At 43.2% G+C, this 16711-nt stretch overlaps 1 protein-coding gene and 1 pseudogene across 3 annotated transcripts in view; one reads left to right on the top strand and one right to left on the bottom strand.

Annotated features, from left to right (window-relative positions):
• The window catches only part of inpp4ab (inositol polyphosphate-4-phosphatase type I Ab), an 87862-nt gene that overhangs the window by 53399 nt on the left and 17752 nt on the right, over positions 1-16711 (top strand). For 2 of the 3 annotated variants that reach the window (XM_085348329.1, XM_085348328.1), the window contains 10 exons: positions 7940-8081; positions 9012-9200; positions 9714-9746; positions 10370-10542; positions 13097-13220; positions 13299-13366; positions 14122-14321; positions 14397-14494; positions 14604-14716; positions 14890-15044. In XM_085348329.1, coding sequence (XP_085204455.1) covers positions 7940-8081; positions 9012-9200; positions 9714-9746; positions 10370-10542; positions 13097-13220; positions 13299-13366; positions 14122-14321; positions 14397-14494; positions 14604-14716; positions 14890-15044 — 1295 coding nt within the window. The remainder of the gene's footprint in view (positions 1-7939; positions 8082-9011; positions 9201-9713; positions 9747-10369; positions 10543-13096; positions 13221-13298; positions 13367-14121; positions 14322-14396; positions 14495-14603; positions 14717-14889; positions 15045-16711) is intronic. The other variant, XM_085348330.1, reaches the window with a different exon arrangement.
• On the bottom strand, positions 2816-3471 carry LOC146608130 (histone H1 pseudogene; annotated as a pseudogene).

Here is a 16711-nt window from a genome sequence, read left to right as displayed (position 1 = left end):
ACTGCAACAATAATAGTAAACATTGTTTAATGTTAATCCTTGCACTCCACCTCTTGACGCATGGACATTCCCATGCGTCAACTCACCAAACCTGGATCCCTGTCTTAAAGAAAAAGATTAGCTAGATCATGTCCCAGGCAACATCAGGGCATCTCCTCTGGAGTAGCTCCGTAACCCTGCAATAAAAGATGTTAGCGTGTGTTGCATATTAAGTTTGCTTAACACCTGGCTCTCCCAGGAGCCTGCATACACACCATCACGGCCTGGAAAGCAAAATCTGGAAGTGAAATCAAACTTCATACCTGTAAACAATTGTATCATAAGAGTAATAAGCATTCAACATCAGCAAGACAAGTGTCATGTGCAGGTTTTCTCAAATCAGTAACTACAACTATTACCCTAATTCACCTCAGACATGGATTATCCCATGTACTCTGTTAACATTAATGTAATCAGTGACTTCTCTTAAGCAAAGTCACTCCACTCATATATTATTATTATGGGTTCAAAAGTGGCCAGCAAATGAGCCCATAATAAACTATTCCATAAATACCGTAATCTCTTATTTGTTTTACCCATGTCACTTGTCCGCTTCAGCTGAATCTACTACAGCATTCTCAAAGAAACAAACATTAGCAATACACATTGACTGTGGTCAGACGGAGGTCAGACACAGGTCAACGGATTCTAGAGGTGCCATAAAACACCATTAAGTTAACACTCGCTGTGGAAACAGTAACACTGGTCTCATCACAGTATGTCTCAAACTATATTAATTTCTCCATCAACATATGCCTGTAACTACAGTTTTCTTCACACATAAACCCAGAAATCTCGTAGTAGAGAAACATTAGCCAGTATTCCTATAAATCACATGATCAAACACATGAAGAACCATAATGCTGTAAAAACGAAAATGCAAATGTTAGCGCTTGCGCAGGCGTATGCATACTTTGTCACAGATATCTCTGTGAGCACACAAGCTAGTGAATGACGCACACATAGTAAATTCACAGACACAGAAAATGGCATTTAAAATGTTAAATCATCACGCAACCTCGAGTGTTGCTGTCATCTTTCTGCTCCTGTAAAGGGAAGCACACACAGACTCATCTGCACCCCTGCCAGGCGGGGGTCAACTTCACACAGTCGTGTTACATCAGTAAAGTCTTGTCAGCTTTTGTCAGCTTTTACCAGTCAGTCAGTTTGTTTTCCTTTCACTCACTCATTCATGCATTCATTCTTTCTTTCTTTGCTGATAGTGGAACCTATCGTCGCATTTAGTTTCCACTCTCAGCAAAATGACGTCATTTCAAAAAGAAAAAGAAGAACTTTAGTTTGGATTACATCGCTGAATCCTTTTGGACTGGGACTGTCATTTAATAATTGTCCCAAATAAGTGGCTTTCTCCAGAGTCCATTTAAATGTGGAGAACTCACTTGGCACAATTTTCTCGACGACGTGTAGCGCTTTTAATTCCCGACGTGCAGATCTGCTTAAAGAACAGAGATTATCAAACAAAACTTTCAGTGCACTGTGAAAGTATCAAAATAAAAAGGCCTTGTTAAGTCATGACACAAGCTCCTCATCTCAGGAGGGTAAATCATACCATTAGCATGGTTCATCATACCATCATACTAATTGGCAGGCTCAACTTCACAACAAAAGAAAAATCATCAGCTAGATTCACTCCAAATCAACCATCAGCTGCACAACACACAACATAATCCTAATGTCTTATTAGCTATGAGTTTAATTACCAGGTCTGTGCTCTTCACTCATTTAGGCCACAGATCTATTTTATTCAATTTTCCTTTTCCCTTCATCATAAAACATGTGACATGCTGTCATGCACTTCACAAAACAGTCTGTTCTGACGTATTCAGAGTTGTGTATCTAAATACAGGATTCACTCGCACATCAAAGCAGGAAACTCAGTGTTTTAGAGTCTCTACTCAACACACAACAACTCCAACACATCTCATTCACTCATACTAGAATTCAGTCACCTTTCATTAATCTAAAACCAATCAACTAATTTGCATATCAGCTATTAACCCACTAAGTTGACAGGACGACAGAAAAGCATGTTCAAAATAGTATCACAAAAGACAATTTCCCTCATACAGTAAATTACATGTGCTGCCTCAATCAAGCAGGAAGCTTCTCCCAATTTACCATTTTAACAACTAAATTTATTGTCTGATCACTGGTTGGTCAAACCAGGATCTTTTTTCTCACAAAAGTTAAATTGTTGTCCTGCAACTTGGAGAGTCAATTTTTTTTCTTTAGGATAAATTCAGCATTTGATAACAAGTGTCTGCTAAATTGACACTATTGTAACACTGATGAAAGATAACAAGCTAATTTTCATTACATGTGTTTGTGTTATTAGGCAGGTCTAATGCATGTCTGTGGAGCTGCATCTCCAGCAGAGCATGTTCTTAAAGCTGCCTTTCCTACACACTTCTCTGCTATTATTTAATCATTTCTTAACTAATGTGCTATGAGTCTTCATGAGTCATTTTGTGTTTGGAATTGTTAGTAGGGTTAATGCATGTTCTGCTTGTGTGTGTGTGATTTTGTATATGTTTCTATTTTCGCAATGTTTCAGACTCCGTCTCAATTTTCCAACTTAAGCAGTCAGTTTTCTTTTCCCCAGGTTTGCTAACCCAAATTTTGATTTCCCACATTAAATAATTCCTATGTGTTCTCACCTAGTCTTCTCACTCTGTTGTCCTCTCCCACTTCAACAGTCCAACAGCCGGCAGTTCTCCTTCAGCTTTGTCCTGTGTCCCACTGTCTCTTCTTGCCATTTTACTCCACAGGTGGCAAATGTCAAACTCCAACTGTTCAGTTCTCCTCAAACGTTTTCTTCACATGCACAGTGAAGTCACAGCCACTGTCACTATTGTCCTCTGATGCGGTTGACTTCGTGCTAGTGGCTGAAGTGCTGCTGCTGCTGCCTTCCTGGGCGACTTCTTAGCAGCTGCTGCCGGTTTCTTGGCTTTGGCCGCGGCGGGCGTCTTAGCTTTGGTCTCAGTAACCCTGTTCATCTTGAAGGATCCGGAGGCCCCGGTGCCCTTGGTCTGCACCAGAGTGTCCTTCGCCACCAGACTCTTGATGGCGGTCTTGACACGGGCCTTGTTCTTGTCCACATCGTAGCCTCCGGCAGCCAGAGCCTTCTTGAGGGCGGCCACGGACAGGCCGTTGCGCTCCTTGGAAGCGGCCACGGCTTTCACAATCAGCTCGCCCACGCTGAGGCCGACCTTCTTGGGCTTGGAAGTCATCGTCTTCTTCTTCTTGGCCTGAACCTCGGCGCAGGGCGTGTTTATGATGGAGCCTTTCCCACCACAGCGCTGGCACGTTGAACGCATCATGAAGGGTCCATTTCTTTCATGTCGCTAGCCAGCATGCTAGCTGCATGTGGCTTGCCCGAGTCACTCAGTCCTTTTTGAGCATTTCAACATGCTGCCACCGCAGAACCTGGCCTCAGATCCAGCAAGCTTAGCGCGCTGATCTCCAAAAAAGTCCCGAAAGCCAGAAAGACGTCAAATAAGTGTCTCGTGCTGAGAACTCAAACAAAAACTATTCTTCACGCCACCATCTTGCTCGCCCTTCCGTGGAATTCATCCAATCAGACAGGAAGATGGGTTTGCTTTCTTCTTCTGCTGCTGTTTATCCACATTGCTGCTGCTTGTTGGGACTTTTTGTGCTCAGGACTTGCTGCTGTCTCTTTATCATGGAGCTGCATTCCTTATCTTCAGGGAGGAGTGAGCTCGCTTGTGAGGTTGAGAAACACATGGCACTGTAAATAAGTCAGCCAGAAACTTGGCCTGCATGTTTCCAATGATGTTAAACTATAACTTTCTTCCGACCGCTGCATGTGGAAAATTGATTCAGGTCTGCTTTTCACCTGAAAGTGACAACTAAGACATTTCATTATTATCATCACTGCTTAATCAACACATATCTCTCTCTCTCTCTCGCTCTGTGTTTTTGTGAACGGTCCTTTCTTAAAAGCAGAAAATGAAATTATAGTTGTTTTTTTTTTTTTTTTGGTTGATCAACACAAAACCTTTTTCCTATGATTATTTTTTTCTACAATATAAATTCTCCCTCTTATTCACTCTTTTTTTTTTTTTTTTTTTTTATTTACAATAGCTGGTGACCTGCAAAATCACCGCTGTCACTCACAATCAAAGGCAATTACTCTTGCACAGTGCACAAAAACACTGTGATGTCAGACACATTCACACTCACTTTGTCATCTGCAAAAATAAATCACATGGCTGATGATATGTGCCATGGTGATCCGTAAATATGATCACCAGTTTATTTAACTATTTTTCAACCCAACAAACAAATAATCAAAAACATGATGCTGATGTTATGAACACTCTACACACAAGTCAAGATGCAGGAAAACTGCTCATGGAAACGTTGCACACTCCAGTTATCACAGTTATCATAGCGCTGTTTCCCTCTCTTAGAGTAGTTCTCAGACAGCTCTCGATCTGATAATGTGTAGCCTGCTCATCAGCTCAGAAGAAAAAAAAAAAAACTGCAACGCAACATCACACAGTAGTTGCTCTGCCCACAGCGGCAAAGTCGTACACTTTCATATTCAACTCAGCTTCTCCATCATGTACTTTTAGATGTTTCATACAGGGTTGAGCATATTAGTTGTTTTCACAGATGTGCTCTATATCTCAACAATGGCTCATAATAAGACGACAGTCTTCCACACAGGTCAAGTGCCTCTATGCACTTCATTAGTTTAAATATTTACCTATATCACTTCACCTCACATGTCATCGTACTGAATTTAAGCAACCACAAGCGTAATGTAGATGACTTTTAACAACTATCCACCTCAATTACGTCTATGGTCTGGCACACAGGCTGAAGAGTTAACGTTTTGTGTCAGCAAGGGGTGGGGGGACAGCCACCCACCAGAGCATAGCTGCTGATGTGGGCTGGCCTTCTCCACACGCTCTTCAAGGCTGGTGTGTTTTCTGAAAACTTCTAACATTTTAATCTCTTCCATTTTTAAGCCTGCGATTAACCGCACGGCTCAGGTCCGCGTGAAACCCGCGTGACCGCGCTCGCGTGAACCCGCGCAGCTGTGGAGCCGTCGCTCTCTCTCTTTTTTACATAAATACTTTGTGCTGCCAGGAGCAAAGTCCAGCACAAACGTCTGTCTCCCTCCGACTCACTCTTGGTTGCTTAGAAACCCATGATAACAACAACAGTCGGTGTCACAGACCACATGTTCTGCTCCGCACACACTCACACACAACAACAACAACGATGACAACAATGACAACGACAACAAAAACAACACAAAATAGGCCTATCGTCCAGCACAGTCTGGACCCCGCGGAACTTCTCAACGCCCCACAAAGTGGCGGAGAACTCACCTCTAGCCACACAAAGTAGCGAGGAACCTCTTGCTCCACAAAGTAGCAAGGAACCCGGGTATCGCTACACAAAGTAGCGAACTTCTCAACGCCTCACACAGTGGCGGAGACTGCACAACGACACGGTTATAGAGTCGGCCTCTTCTCAACGCCTCACACAGTGGCGGAGACTGCACAACGACACGGTTATAGAGTCGGCCTCTTCTCAACGCCTCACACAGTGGCGGAGACTGCACAACGACACGGTTATAGAGTCGGCCTCTTCTCAACGCCTCACACAGTGGCGGAGACTGCACAACGACACGGTTATAGAGTCGGCCTCTTCTCAACGCCTCACACAGTGGCGGAGACTGCACAACGACACGGTTATAGAGTCGGCCTCTTTAAACTTACTTGGCGTTGCTTAGAGTGTAATATCAGCCCGAATCCCGCCGACCGTCATTCATCGAGGAGAAAAGACAGACCGCGAATCCACAGGAACTTCCTGGCTGACGTCAGTCTTTCAGCGTGCCTCTCCTCCCCTCGGTGAACGCGATTCCAGGGCTCCGGCATCGAAGGACCAATTAATGTTAGGTTTGTAGCATAAACCTATTCGCTGGAACGTTAAGACAATATAATTACACTGCTAAGCAAGACACAAATAGGCAAAGTTCTTCATGTTACTCGTGCACGGGAGAGAACCGGACAACCGCTCGACTCCAGTTGGTCTCGTCCGTCCTCCTGTAACACTGCCCTTTTATTGAGGTTACATGAATATGCATAGGTTCATTAACATACGACGTCTACATACAAACAAAGAGTACCTTGCCTGTGTGTATGCGTGTGTGTGTGTGTGTGTGTTGCTGATCAAAGGGTTAAACATCCTTGGTCAGGAAGAGGGTAGCCTCCCCCTCACCCTAGATGGTTCATCCTAGATAACACGGTGAGGAAGTCCTGCAGTTCATCTAAACAAAGAGCACTTAGACTAGAACAGACGTAGCTACGTTAATCCTACCATAAAACAATAAGACACGGTATGACCTCTCATGCTCCCAAAGTGCTGTCTAATACACACAAAGTTTGCAGACTATCAAGGATCAAACCCTCTACCAATCTACAACTAATTACAAAACTCTAAGCATATATAAGTAAATATTTCTAAGCATAAATGACAATCAACAATACAAATCTAACAGCCAGTTTCCATCTTATTATTTAAGTTCTTGTCACTTTGTTATTTAGATTTTGCACTTATCACATTTTTTGAGTATAGTAGCAGAAAAAAAACAAAGTTTTTGTTTTTTTATATCACTACTGTAGATAAATATCATATAACAAGAACAGGAACTTCAAATGACAAAGGAAAGACATTATGCAGTCATCACACAGTCTTCATAGAAATGGTGGCTTCTCTGACACTGCTTAGTGGTAAATGATGCGCAAAATATCTTTATTTAAATTTAATGAACTTGAAGTGACATTACTGTCATGAGTGCATTTTGCCTCTGTGTACTGAGACGAGGGTCATGTAATGAAATCCATGAATCTTCGCTGATTGAATTCCTCCTCTCCTTACTCTGACTTGAGTATAATTCCCTGCTGTAATTTATTTCTTCAATAAAAACAGTACTGTGTCCTGAACTTCCCCTCATTTAGTTATATTTTGTTTCCAGGAGGACAGACTATCTTTTGTTTGTAAAGTACTCTTGAGCAATACTTTTCCAGGCTTTCTTAAGGTGTTTCAAAGTGTTTCTTTGGACGCTGGCTACTTTTTTTTTTTTTTTTTACTCTTTTTCAGTCTAGTCCTTGTACCTGAACATTTCCACAGAAATGTGCTTTGGAAATCTGTTTTTTCTTATTTCCGTTGTGTTTTGTGTGCCTTTGCAACATTTTTCTTATTGCTGGTGTTTTCTTAAGTTGCAGTCCGTTTGGCCTCTCAGGGCCACCGTAGAAATATCACCTGGAAATCATCTGATTGACAACAGCTTCATTTTTCAGCATGACAATGATCCCAAATACACAAGGAATGCAGTAAAAGAATACCAGTGGAGTAATATCAGTCATGGATTGGCCTCCCCAGAGCCCAGACCTCAACATTATTGAAGCAGTGTGGGATCATGTGGACAGAGAACAGAACAAAAGGCAGAAACATCCAAAGAAGAGCTTTGAATGTCCTGCAAGAAGCCTGGAGAACTATTCCTGAAGACGACTTAAAGACATGACAAGAAAGCTGCCTAAGAGAGTTCAGACTGTGCTGAAGAATAAAGCTGATCACACCAAATATTGACTTTCAGGCTCAGAGTTGTAACGCTGTTTCTAATTGAAACTACATACAAGCAAACATTTATAGCATATATACAAAGAAATTAGGAGTGGTGTGAGACGTGCACGTTTTTTACTCCTTTTTTGCACATAAATATTTTCAAAGTGTCACCTTTCCTTTTTTAGCACATTACTTAAAGACGCTCTTTTGATTGGTTTGTTACTCTCTAAAATTGAAGCTGAAACAGCTGAATGTTGTAAACATGTCCTCTCAGGAGAAGGTGTGGTCAAATGTGGATAAGTCTCTGGAGTGCATCATCCAGCGCGTCGACAAGCTGCTTCAGAAAGAGAGGAGACCCAGCGTCGGCAGTCAGGACAGTACCCAGAGTGACCAGCAGGGTGGCAGCAGTAAGAAAGGTAAGAGACTCTTACAGTTTTTTAGCTGTAGTTTACTTCTGTGCCCTCTCATCAGCACTCTTTAATTTATGCTTGCAGTGTTATACTGTTTCCGGGGGGTGAGATGCATGTGTTGCTAACATGTTAATCTGGCTCAGAGGTGGTAAACTGTTGGAGGAAAACAGTGTCAATATGATTCAAGAGCTGGTAAATGTCTTTACTGACATGCTTTTGGTACCATTAATAGGAATCTGCAAACTGGAGGACTAAAAAATGCACAGCAAAGTCAAAAGATTGCATTTTAGTGAGTTAGGGAGCCATAAGAGTGGGAGTTGGTATAAAAAGTCTAGAATAATATGGGATTACTTTGAAACCAGCTTGGCTCTCTTAGTTATGAGGTCCTTTATGTTGTGAAACCAGACGGCACAGGTGAGGGATCAGAAACTGCACAGGACCACAGTTTACAGCAAAAAAAGACTCTAAAGAAGAGGCCAGAAGCTCATGAGCCCAGTGTTTACCTCGTTTATAGGAGCCATGAGATCTGCAGTTATGAGTGAGCAGATGTCCCAGTTGTGGGACTACGTTGTTTTTTTATATCCCTCGGCTCTCCCTGTCCCACAGAGTAAGACAGTATTCCTGGAGTCTGGCTTTAAACCCAGTGCAGGTTAAACCTCTCGCAAGTCACCGATAAGATGTTAGCAGCTCTGCAGAGTTCAGAGAAAAATACCACAAAGAGACAGTAAATACTGAGAAATAGAGTTTTGCTCTTGTTTGTTTCCAACATAGACAGATATAGTGTGAAGTTATCACCACTTGGAATTAGAAGTCAATTTCACCCACCCGTTCTCTTTATTTATTTAAATAAGACAATTGAAATATTCTCGTTGTTTTATACTAAAGTTCTAAACTTGTTTGCTGACCCCTTGATTTTTTTTATGTGGGTGTGAAAAGGCGATGGTGGGAAGTGTTTAGCTTTCTGGATCAACCCAGAAAGTATGTCAGAGGAATCTCCATCCTTACCACCATCATCATCATCATCATTAGAACCACCTCCACCATCATCATCATCTCCACCACCATCCTCTTCCTCTCAGCTTGCCCTCTCCTCTGCACGGCCTCCCAGCCCCGAACAGAAAACCTGTAGGTTTTGTTTTTTTCCTGTTTTTTCTCTTCTTCTTCTTCTTCTTCTTCTTCTTGAGTCATCCCTCCACATCTATTTTCAGCTCAGGTCACTGCTTACTTTTAAGAAGTTGGAGGATTCATGAGCAGATTTTTCCTTCACCTCATCAGCCAACTTTATTCCTTGAGAAAATGCTCTTAAATGACTCGTCTTTAAAAAGCGTTCAGTGTTTTATGTGTGGTCTGCGTGTCTTTATGTGCACAGTGTTGCAGCAGTACTGTAGCAATGTAGCTGTTGTATCTGAGATTTTCTACATGTTGTAGCAGACCAGGGTCCAACATCTGTCCAAATTCCCCCCAAAACACACTAGATTTTCATAAAATAAGACAGAAAAGAGTTCTTCCTCGTGAGCCATTAGAGAATAAGGATGTTTGGACTCTGGTCTGCAGTGTTTCTTCTGTGTTGTCTCTGCTGCCCTCTATGGCGTACAGTGCTGCTAATCATGCATGTCGCACCTCCAACCCCTCTTCCAGATGGAAGCCCCAGTGCTGAGGAGGCGTATCCAGGTAAGAGCTGCCTCCCCACATGTGCTCCTCTCACTCTACTCACTTTTCCAGACGGATTTTGATAAGAAGTCCAGGCAGAGATATTCCAATGTCTGGACTGAGTAAACTCCAACAAACCCTGAAATAGTTACAAAAACTCATTATTTATTTATTTATTTTTTAATAGCTACAGTGATTGACTCATTTTTAATACCTAAATCTGCCCTCAGTCCAAAAACCCCCCACAAATCAGTGTCACTGTTTTAGAATCTGCTGTGACTGCTCTAAATTTGCACCTTTTTCTTTACATAAAGACTGGGGTCTGTAACACTCAGCTCGTTTCCTATTTTTAAGAACAAGCCTGACAGCAGGCTTTTGACTCAAACAGCTCTGTCAGATCTCTGCAAGTGTTTTTAGGTTCTTTCCAGCAGGATTTGTGGCTAGTCCTGTGGCTTCACCCTAAAAGATTTCAGTGTGTGTGTGCTTCTCCTTTCCCCATTGTCCCTCTTGTCTTTTTTTTCTGTTTCTGTCAAATTGAACAAGTGGACTCTGAAAAACACAATCTTTGCTACTTGGTGTGGAAATTATTGGTTTGAAGGCATATTTGTGCTTGGTCTCTCATGGTTTATTTGCACTTGTTGCAGGCGAGTGGAGCGAGGCACTGTACCCTCTCCTTACCACGCTCACGGACTGCGTTGCCATGATGAGCGACAAAGCCAAGAAGTCTATGGTCTTCCTGCTCATGCAGGACACCGCCCCGACGATAGCCATGGACGTGTCACTGCAGTACCGCCGCGACATTGTCTTCTGCCAAACGGTCAGCACGCAAACATCATCCAAGTGACTCAGACACACTCACCTACACATATTTCTGGTAATGTATGTCTGAGCTGATGTGTTTATCCTGGAGTGACTCAAAGTGAAGGAAAAGGCCAAGAAAAGTGTAAATATCGTAAAAGCAAGGAGTTCAGAGCTCTATGACTTTGTGGCTTTACGGTATTCATATGACTATTAAATGTCTGAGTAAAGAGTAAAGGCAAAGGGAGCACAGCAAGTAAGGATTTCACACTCCCACTCACCTGAGACTGCAGTTATAAAGAGGATATGATGCCAGATGTAGTCCTCAAAGTGGATCCCTCCTTCAGTATTTTTAGAGGCTCTTTGCGATTGTAGTTTTTGGCAAACCCTCTTGTCTAACTCACATCAGTTATATTTACCCAGCGGTGGATCCCTGCAGCTCTTAAATGAGCAGCTACAGGACTCAGAGACTTCAAGTTAAACTCTAATCCAAGCATTAAGTAAAGAAGTAAGAATAGCATTTCATAATAGTCAGCTATAATCAGAGCTGAAATACTTACAAGTAATCAGTCAAGCATTTTCAAAGCATAAAGCTAAATATTCTAAAATTTCTTTTTGCGCCATTCAAGTGGTTTGAGTTTCATTGCTCCAAAGCAATGTTTAAAGACGGTGAGATCCTGTTTTCTGACATTGTTAATGCTTTGATTATAGTTCTCAGAAATGACCCACATGTGTTGAGAGTGGCCTTCCATCACTGGCACATCCATCGTTTTTCCCTATGCTACAGTCACACTCTGGGAAAACAGTGGTTGGAGGCCACTGCATGATCACAACCCCCACCATGCACATTGTGATCTTGTTTCCTCTGAAATTGTTGCTTCAAAGACGGGGACCAGGTCTGATAATACGGCGATTAACTGTGATAAAGCTGAGAAAATTTGAACTCTCTTGCCGTCTACATACACAGACATTCACATCAACTACTTACATTTGTAGATTTGACAGAGAAATTCAGAAATTCCTCCATTGGCACTCGGCAATTTTCACATAACCACGATACAACCAGTTTGCAACCACTTAAGTTCAGTCCTCTATTGTAAAAACACGTGTCCCAGAATTGCTGCGCTCATCTGTGCAGACTGATTGCAATATGTTGACAATCTGTCTGTGTTTATAAATTAGACAACAGTTATTTGCAGATCTTTATCATTCTGCCTCAGAGTGCTTGCAGTCGGTCTGAGTTGGACTGCAACTATTTGGAGACAGGTTGCCTCCCAGTAGGCAGTCGGATTTATTATTTGCCTTTCCTAGCTGTAGAGATGGCTGTCGTTTTGTTTTTACTATAGTGTGCTGGGCCATTAATGGCTCGTCCAGTTCTCAGAGGGGCTGGAGCGTATCCCAGCTATCATTGGCGCCATCACAGGCACCTAAGGCCAACGTAGAATCACTGGTCAGTCTAACATACTGGGGGTTATATTTACTCATCAAATAAAAATATCTTCCTGAGTTTGGGACTCTGCAGGCAGAATTTCAGACTCTGTTTCAACCATGCATTAAAGAGCATATTTAAGAGCACACAACTGCAAACTCAATAGTGATCCTCAGCCATTCAGGGTTTGTTGGGTGTATAACATTTCTGATCGTCTTCAGTCAGATCCGTGTGAAGTTAGCTTCTGGCAGTGTGAACTGAAAATCAGTTACATAAAACTTGTCAGTGCAGTCCTCAAAAGCGTGCGCCGCAACACGCTGAGCTGCACAAGGATGCACAGAAACCAACCGCATGAGTCCACTTACATAATGTGATAAGCAGCCAATCGGTGGTGTCTTGATGTGAAACCATATGTTGATTTGCATTCGAGAATATGATGCAGGTTTAAAAACCGACACTGCAGTCAGTGTCGGGTGTGTTAAAAATGAAAGTGTGATCTGAATTGTAAATTAAATGTAAGATTTTTGTGGTAATTACAGCTTAAATCATGTGTCGTTTAACATTTCAAGGAATCTGCAGTGAAAGTACTTTGAATTTGACTTTATTTAAACTGCACAGATTCACAGCAGCAGCAGGCATCAGTGACAACAGACACAGGCGATTAATGCCGAGCTCAGACTGCAGGATGTCTTTGTGTGTAGTGATGATCAGTGTGCTACACAGACAGCTATAGAGTCGTTTTGCTTCCTCATTGCTTTTTTGGTCAGGTTTATGGTTGAAAAACACTGTACTCATATTTGTCGACCTCACAGACGTCAGATTTCAGATGGGACATCAAATGCAGCTCAGTTTCATATTAAACACGAAAGGAACACTATAGCTCAGTCACACTAGAGCAACAGTTGCAAGGAGGAAAGGAGGAAAACTTCCCACTTTTGATTGTAAGCCACAGGTTGACTGGTGGGAGGCTGGCGTGGACCGGGGTTGCAAAGCAGCTTGCAGCAGTAGCTTTGGCTGATGATGGTGTCAGACCGCTGCTTTAAAAGTTTATAAAACTGAGCTTGGAAAACAACAAACTGACTCTTTCTTGTCTGACCTGCTGTTCGAGTTCATGTGTGTGTGTGTGTGTGTGTGTGTGTTACAGCTCACCGCTCTCATCTGCGGCTTCATTATCAAGCTGAGGAACTGTCTCCGTGACAACGGATTCCTGCGACAGCTCTACACCATCGGCCTACTTGCTCAGTTTGAGTCCCTGCTCAGCACCTACGGTACAAACACACTCAAAGCTTTTTCTAATCGCACACAGCTGCTTGAGCCTCTGATTTCCAGTGTGTGTGTGTCTGCAGGAGAGGAGCTCGCCATGCTGGAGGACATGAGCATCGGCATAATGGATCTACGCAACGTCACCTTTAAGGTGAAGCAGCATGCTAACTGTCTTTCCAGGCTGTAGAGCCACTCTACGAGGATAATATTAGGAGGCCAGAGGTCTGGGTGGAGCTGGCATGAAACGTGGAAACGGTCACATAGATTAGACCCACTCTGAAGACACGATTTGGAGTAAATGTACTGCAGAACTCAACTGAATGAGGATGTGTTTACTGACCTTTTTATTGTAGTTTTCCTGGCTTTGCATTAAAAAAGACATGAAAAGTTTTGTGTTAAACGTAAACAAGCAGAGTGAAGCTATAAAGTGTAAACATGGACTCTGTCCATTAAAACTGCACAAAAACAGTTTTTTATTTTGAAAGCTTTGGATTTTTTTGTCCCTTCCTGTGGGACAAAAAACGATACAATCTTTCCAGGGAGCTCAGAGTCTAACTCAGCTCTCTGTGAATGGTACTCATGGTCACTGGTCAGTCAAGAAGGATGAGGAAACGAGGAGGTGAATGTATGGTTATGGAGTCTGAAGAATTCGGTGTTACGACGTATCTTTAATACAAAAGTACAAATCCCTCTCTGATTGAGCTTGTGATCAAAGTTGAGTCAGTTTAATACTGAAGCTGAGGTTTGGTCTCTGCAGAGTTGAGGACATGCTCAAAAACTTGCAGCCTCGCTGGACGGGCTCTGTTAATTTTAATTGAGTATTTATTTTGCTTTTCAGGGGCACTTGGTTCACAATTTCCATCTAGGTATTAAAGCTGCGTATACATGTACCTTTGCTCCTTTAAGGTCACCCAAGCAACCGGCACCTCCACCCCCGAGATGCTGCCGATCATCACAGGTAACCGGGATGGCTTCAATGTCCGCATCCCGCTGCCGGGGCCCATGTTCGAAGCCCTGCCCCGAGAGATCCAGAGCGGCATGCTGCTGCGGGTGCAGCCGGTGCACTTCAACGTGGGAATCAACGAGCAGCAGACGTTGGCCGAGAAGTGAGTGAGCACGTCCGGGATTTACCACCACAGGTGTTTGAGATTGGAAAAAATATTGTTTTGTGTGTTTTTCAGGTTTGGAGACACATCCCTGCAGGAGAACATAAACTCTGAGAGTCTCTCCAGACTGAACTCGTACTACGAGCAGTTCAAAGAAGTCCTGCCGGAGGACTGTGAGTACACAGTTTTCACGTTTTTCCTTCTTTCTAACTTGCACCACAAACCATTAGTGTCGCAACTCCTGCTTTAACCCTTCTTTTTTCTGTTCTTATCTACTTTCAGGCCTCCCGAGGTCTCGCTCTCAGACGTGCCTTCCTGAACTGCTCAGGTTTCTCCGGCAGAATGTCAACGCCAGGAAAAACAAGAACGTAGACATCCTGTGGCAGGCTGCGGAGGTGACATTTGCGCTCTTTTACTCAGAATGTCCGACTGCTTTGTTAGCAACTTTTAATTCTCCAGTAGGATTTTACTGCATTATAAATTTTACAGCTGCTTTTCTCTGAAGATGTCAAAAACGAAATCATCAGCGGTGACTCACCTCTCCTCCCTGCTTGCCTCACCATCTCAGATCTGCCGGCGGCTGAACGGCGTTCGCTTCACCAGCTGCAAGAGCGCCAAAGACCGCACCGCCATGTCCATCACGCTGGAGCAGTGCCTGATCCTGCAGCATGAGCACGGCATGGCGCCGCAGGTCTTCACGCAGGCCCTCGACTGCATGCGCAGGTAGGATGCCCTCACAGTGGCCGAATGGAAAAATGCACAGCTGCAAATCGCACCTGGGCAAAAAAAAAGACAACTTTTACTAAATAAATAACTTCTGTGCAGGGATGAAAAGATCAGGAGTTCATCAGTGTGCTACTTGGTAATCTGACTTTAACTGTTCTCCATGTAGTTTTAACCAATGGGAATACAGTAGGTGTTTAAATGGTGTGTTAGTGGTTACTTCTGTCCCACTTCAAATATGTGGATCCGTCTGCTGTGGGAAATAAGGGAGCAGTGTCTTACTTTTTCTTTTTTAAACTAGAAGATAATATATTTTATGGAGGCTTATTTTCACACTGAAAAACTTTTTTTTTAAAATATATTTTTGATAGTATTTTGTAATACAAGTCAAAATTTCTTGTCGAGAACTTGGTCATTTGAGAGGTATTCCAGGCATGTCCTATCAGGAGGAGGCCCCGAGGCACTTACAGGATTTGCTGGAGGGATTATGTCTCTCAGATGGCTTGGGAGCGACTCAGTTTCCCCTCCTGGATGAGGTGGATGACATGGTCAGGGTGAGGAAAGTCCAGACGTCTCTGCTCAGACTGCTGCCTCCATGACCTCTGTCATGTGAAAGTACAGTTCGGGGGCCTCCTCCCAGTGGGACATGTCCGGAACACCTCACACAGGAGGCATCCTTGTCAGATGCCCGAACCACCTCAGCTGGCTCCTTTCGATGTGGAGCAGCAGCGGCTCTACTCCGAGCCCCTCCCGGATGGCTGAGCTTCTCACCCTGTCTCTAAGGGAGAGTCCAGCCACCCTTCGGAGGAAGCTCATTTCCGCCGCTTGTATCCGCGATCTCGTTCTTTCGGTCACTACCCACAGCTCGTGGCCATAGGTGAGGGTAGGGACGTAGATCGACCGGTAAATTGAGAGCTTCGCTTTTACACTCAGCTCCCTCTTCACCATGACGGACCGGTGCAGCGACCGCATCACTGCGGCCGCTGCACCAATCCGTCTGTCGATCTCCGGCTCCCTTCTCCCATCACTCGCGAACAAGACCCCGAGATACTTGAACTCCTCCACTTGTGGCAGGAACTAGGGCTGGGTATCGTCACTGATTTCTAGAATCGATTCAATTCCGATTCACAAGGTCCCGAATCGAATCGATTCGATCCACGATTCGATTCGATTCGATTTAAATCTGGGAAATTTTGACAGTCAGAAATATAATTCAGATCAGTACATTTACATATTTTTGTATCTATAAAAAGGAAGCTGACACTCGCAAGACTTTATCCAAGGTGTGAGCATCACAGCAGATGCCTTTGTGTCAAAGTAGCTGAAGATAAAACACAGAAAAACATGAAGGTGATTTTCCTGGCCTGGGATTTTATAAAAATATTCTGCAGTACATCAAAAACGAAAGAAAACCATTAATTAATGAACATTACCTCTGACGTTACAGCGGTTTTATTAGAGACACGGCTAAGCATTTTGCATTTTGAATAATTTTAAAAAGTTTCAATTTGTTCAGTATTGAACAGCAGAAATGAGGTTTTCTTTTCGGAAGAATGTAAAAGGGAAAAAAACAGCGGCCGACAGCGCTGTAAACAACAGTAGACTTGTGCGTAACAAGCAAGCGAATAATGAAGAAAGGGAAACTGTTCGAGAGAGAGAGAGGGGGG

This window comes from Diplotaxodon limnothrissa, linkage group LG23 (assembly GCF_057381915.1).
Source record: "Diplotaxodon limnothrissa isolate DT_005_m linkage group LG23, D_limnothrissa_male_GT1.1, whole genome shotgun sequence".
NCBI lineage: Eukaryota > Metazoa > Chordata > Actinopteri > Cichliformes > Cichlidae > Diplotaxodon > Diplotaxodon limnothrissa.
This window is presented reverse-complemented; position numbering and strand designations above follow the sequence as displayed.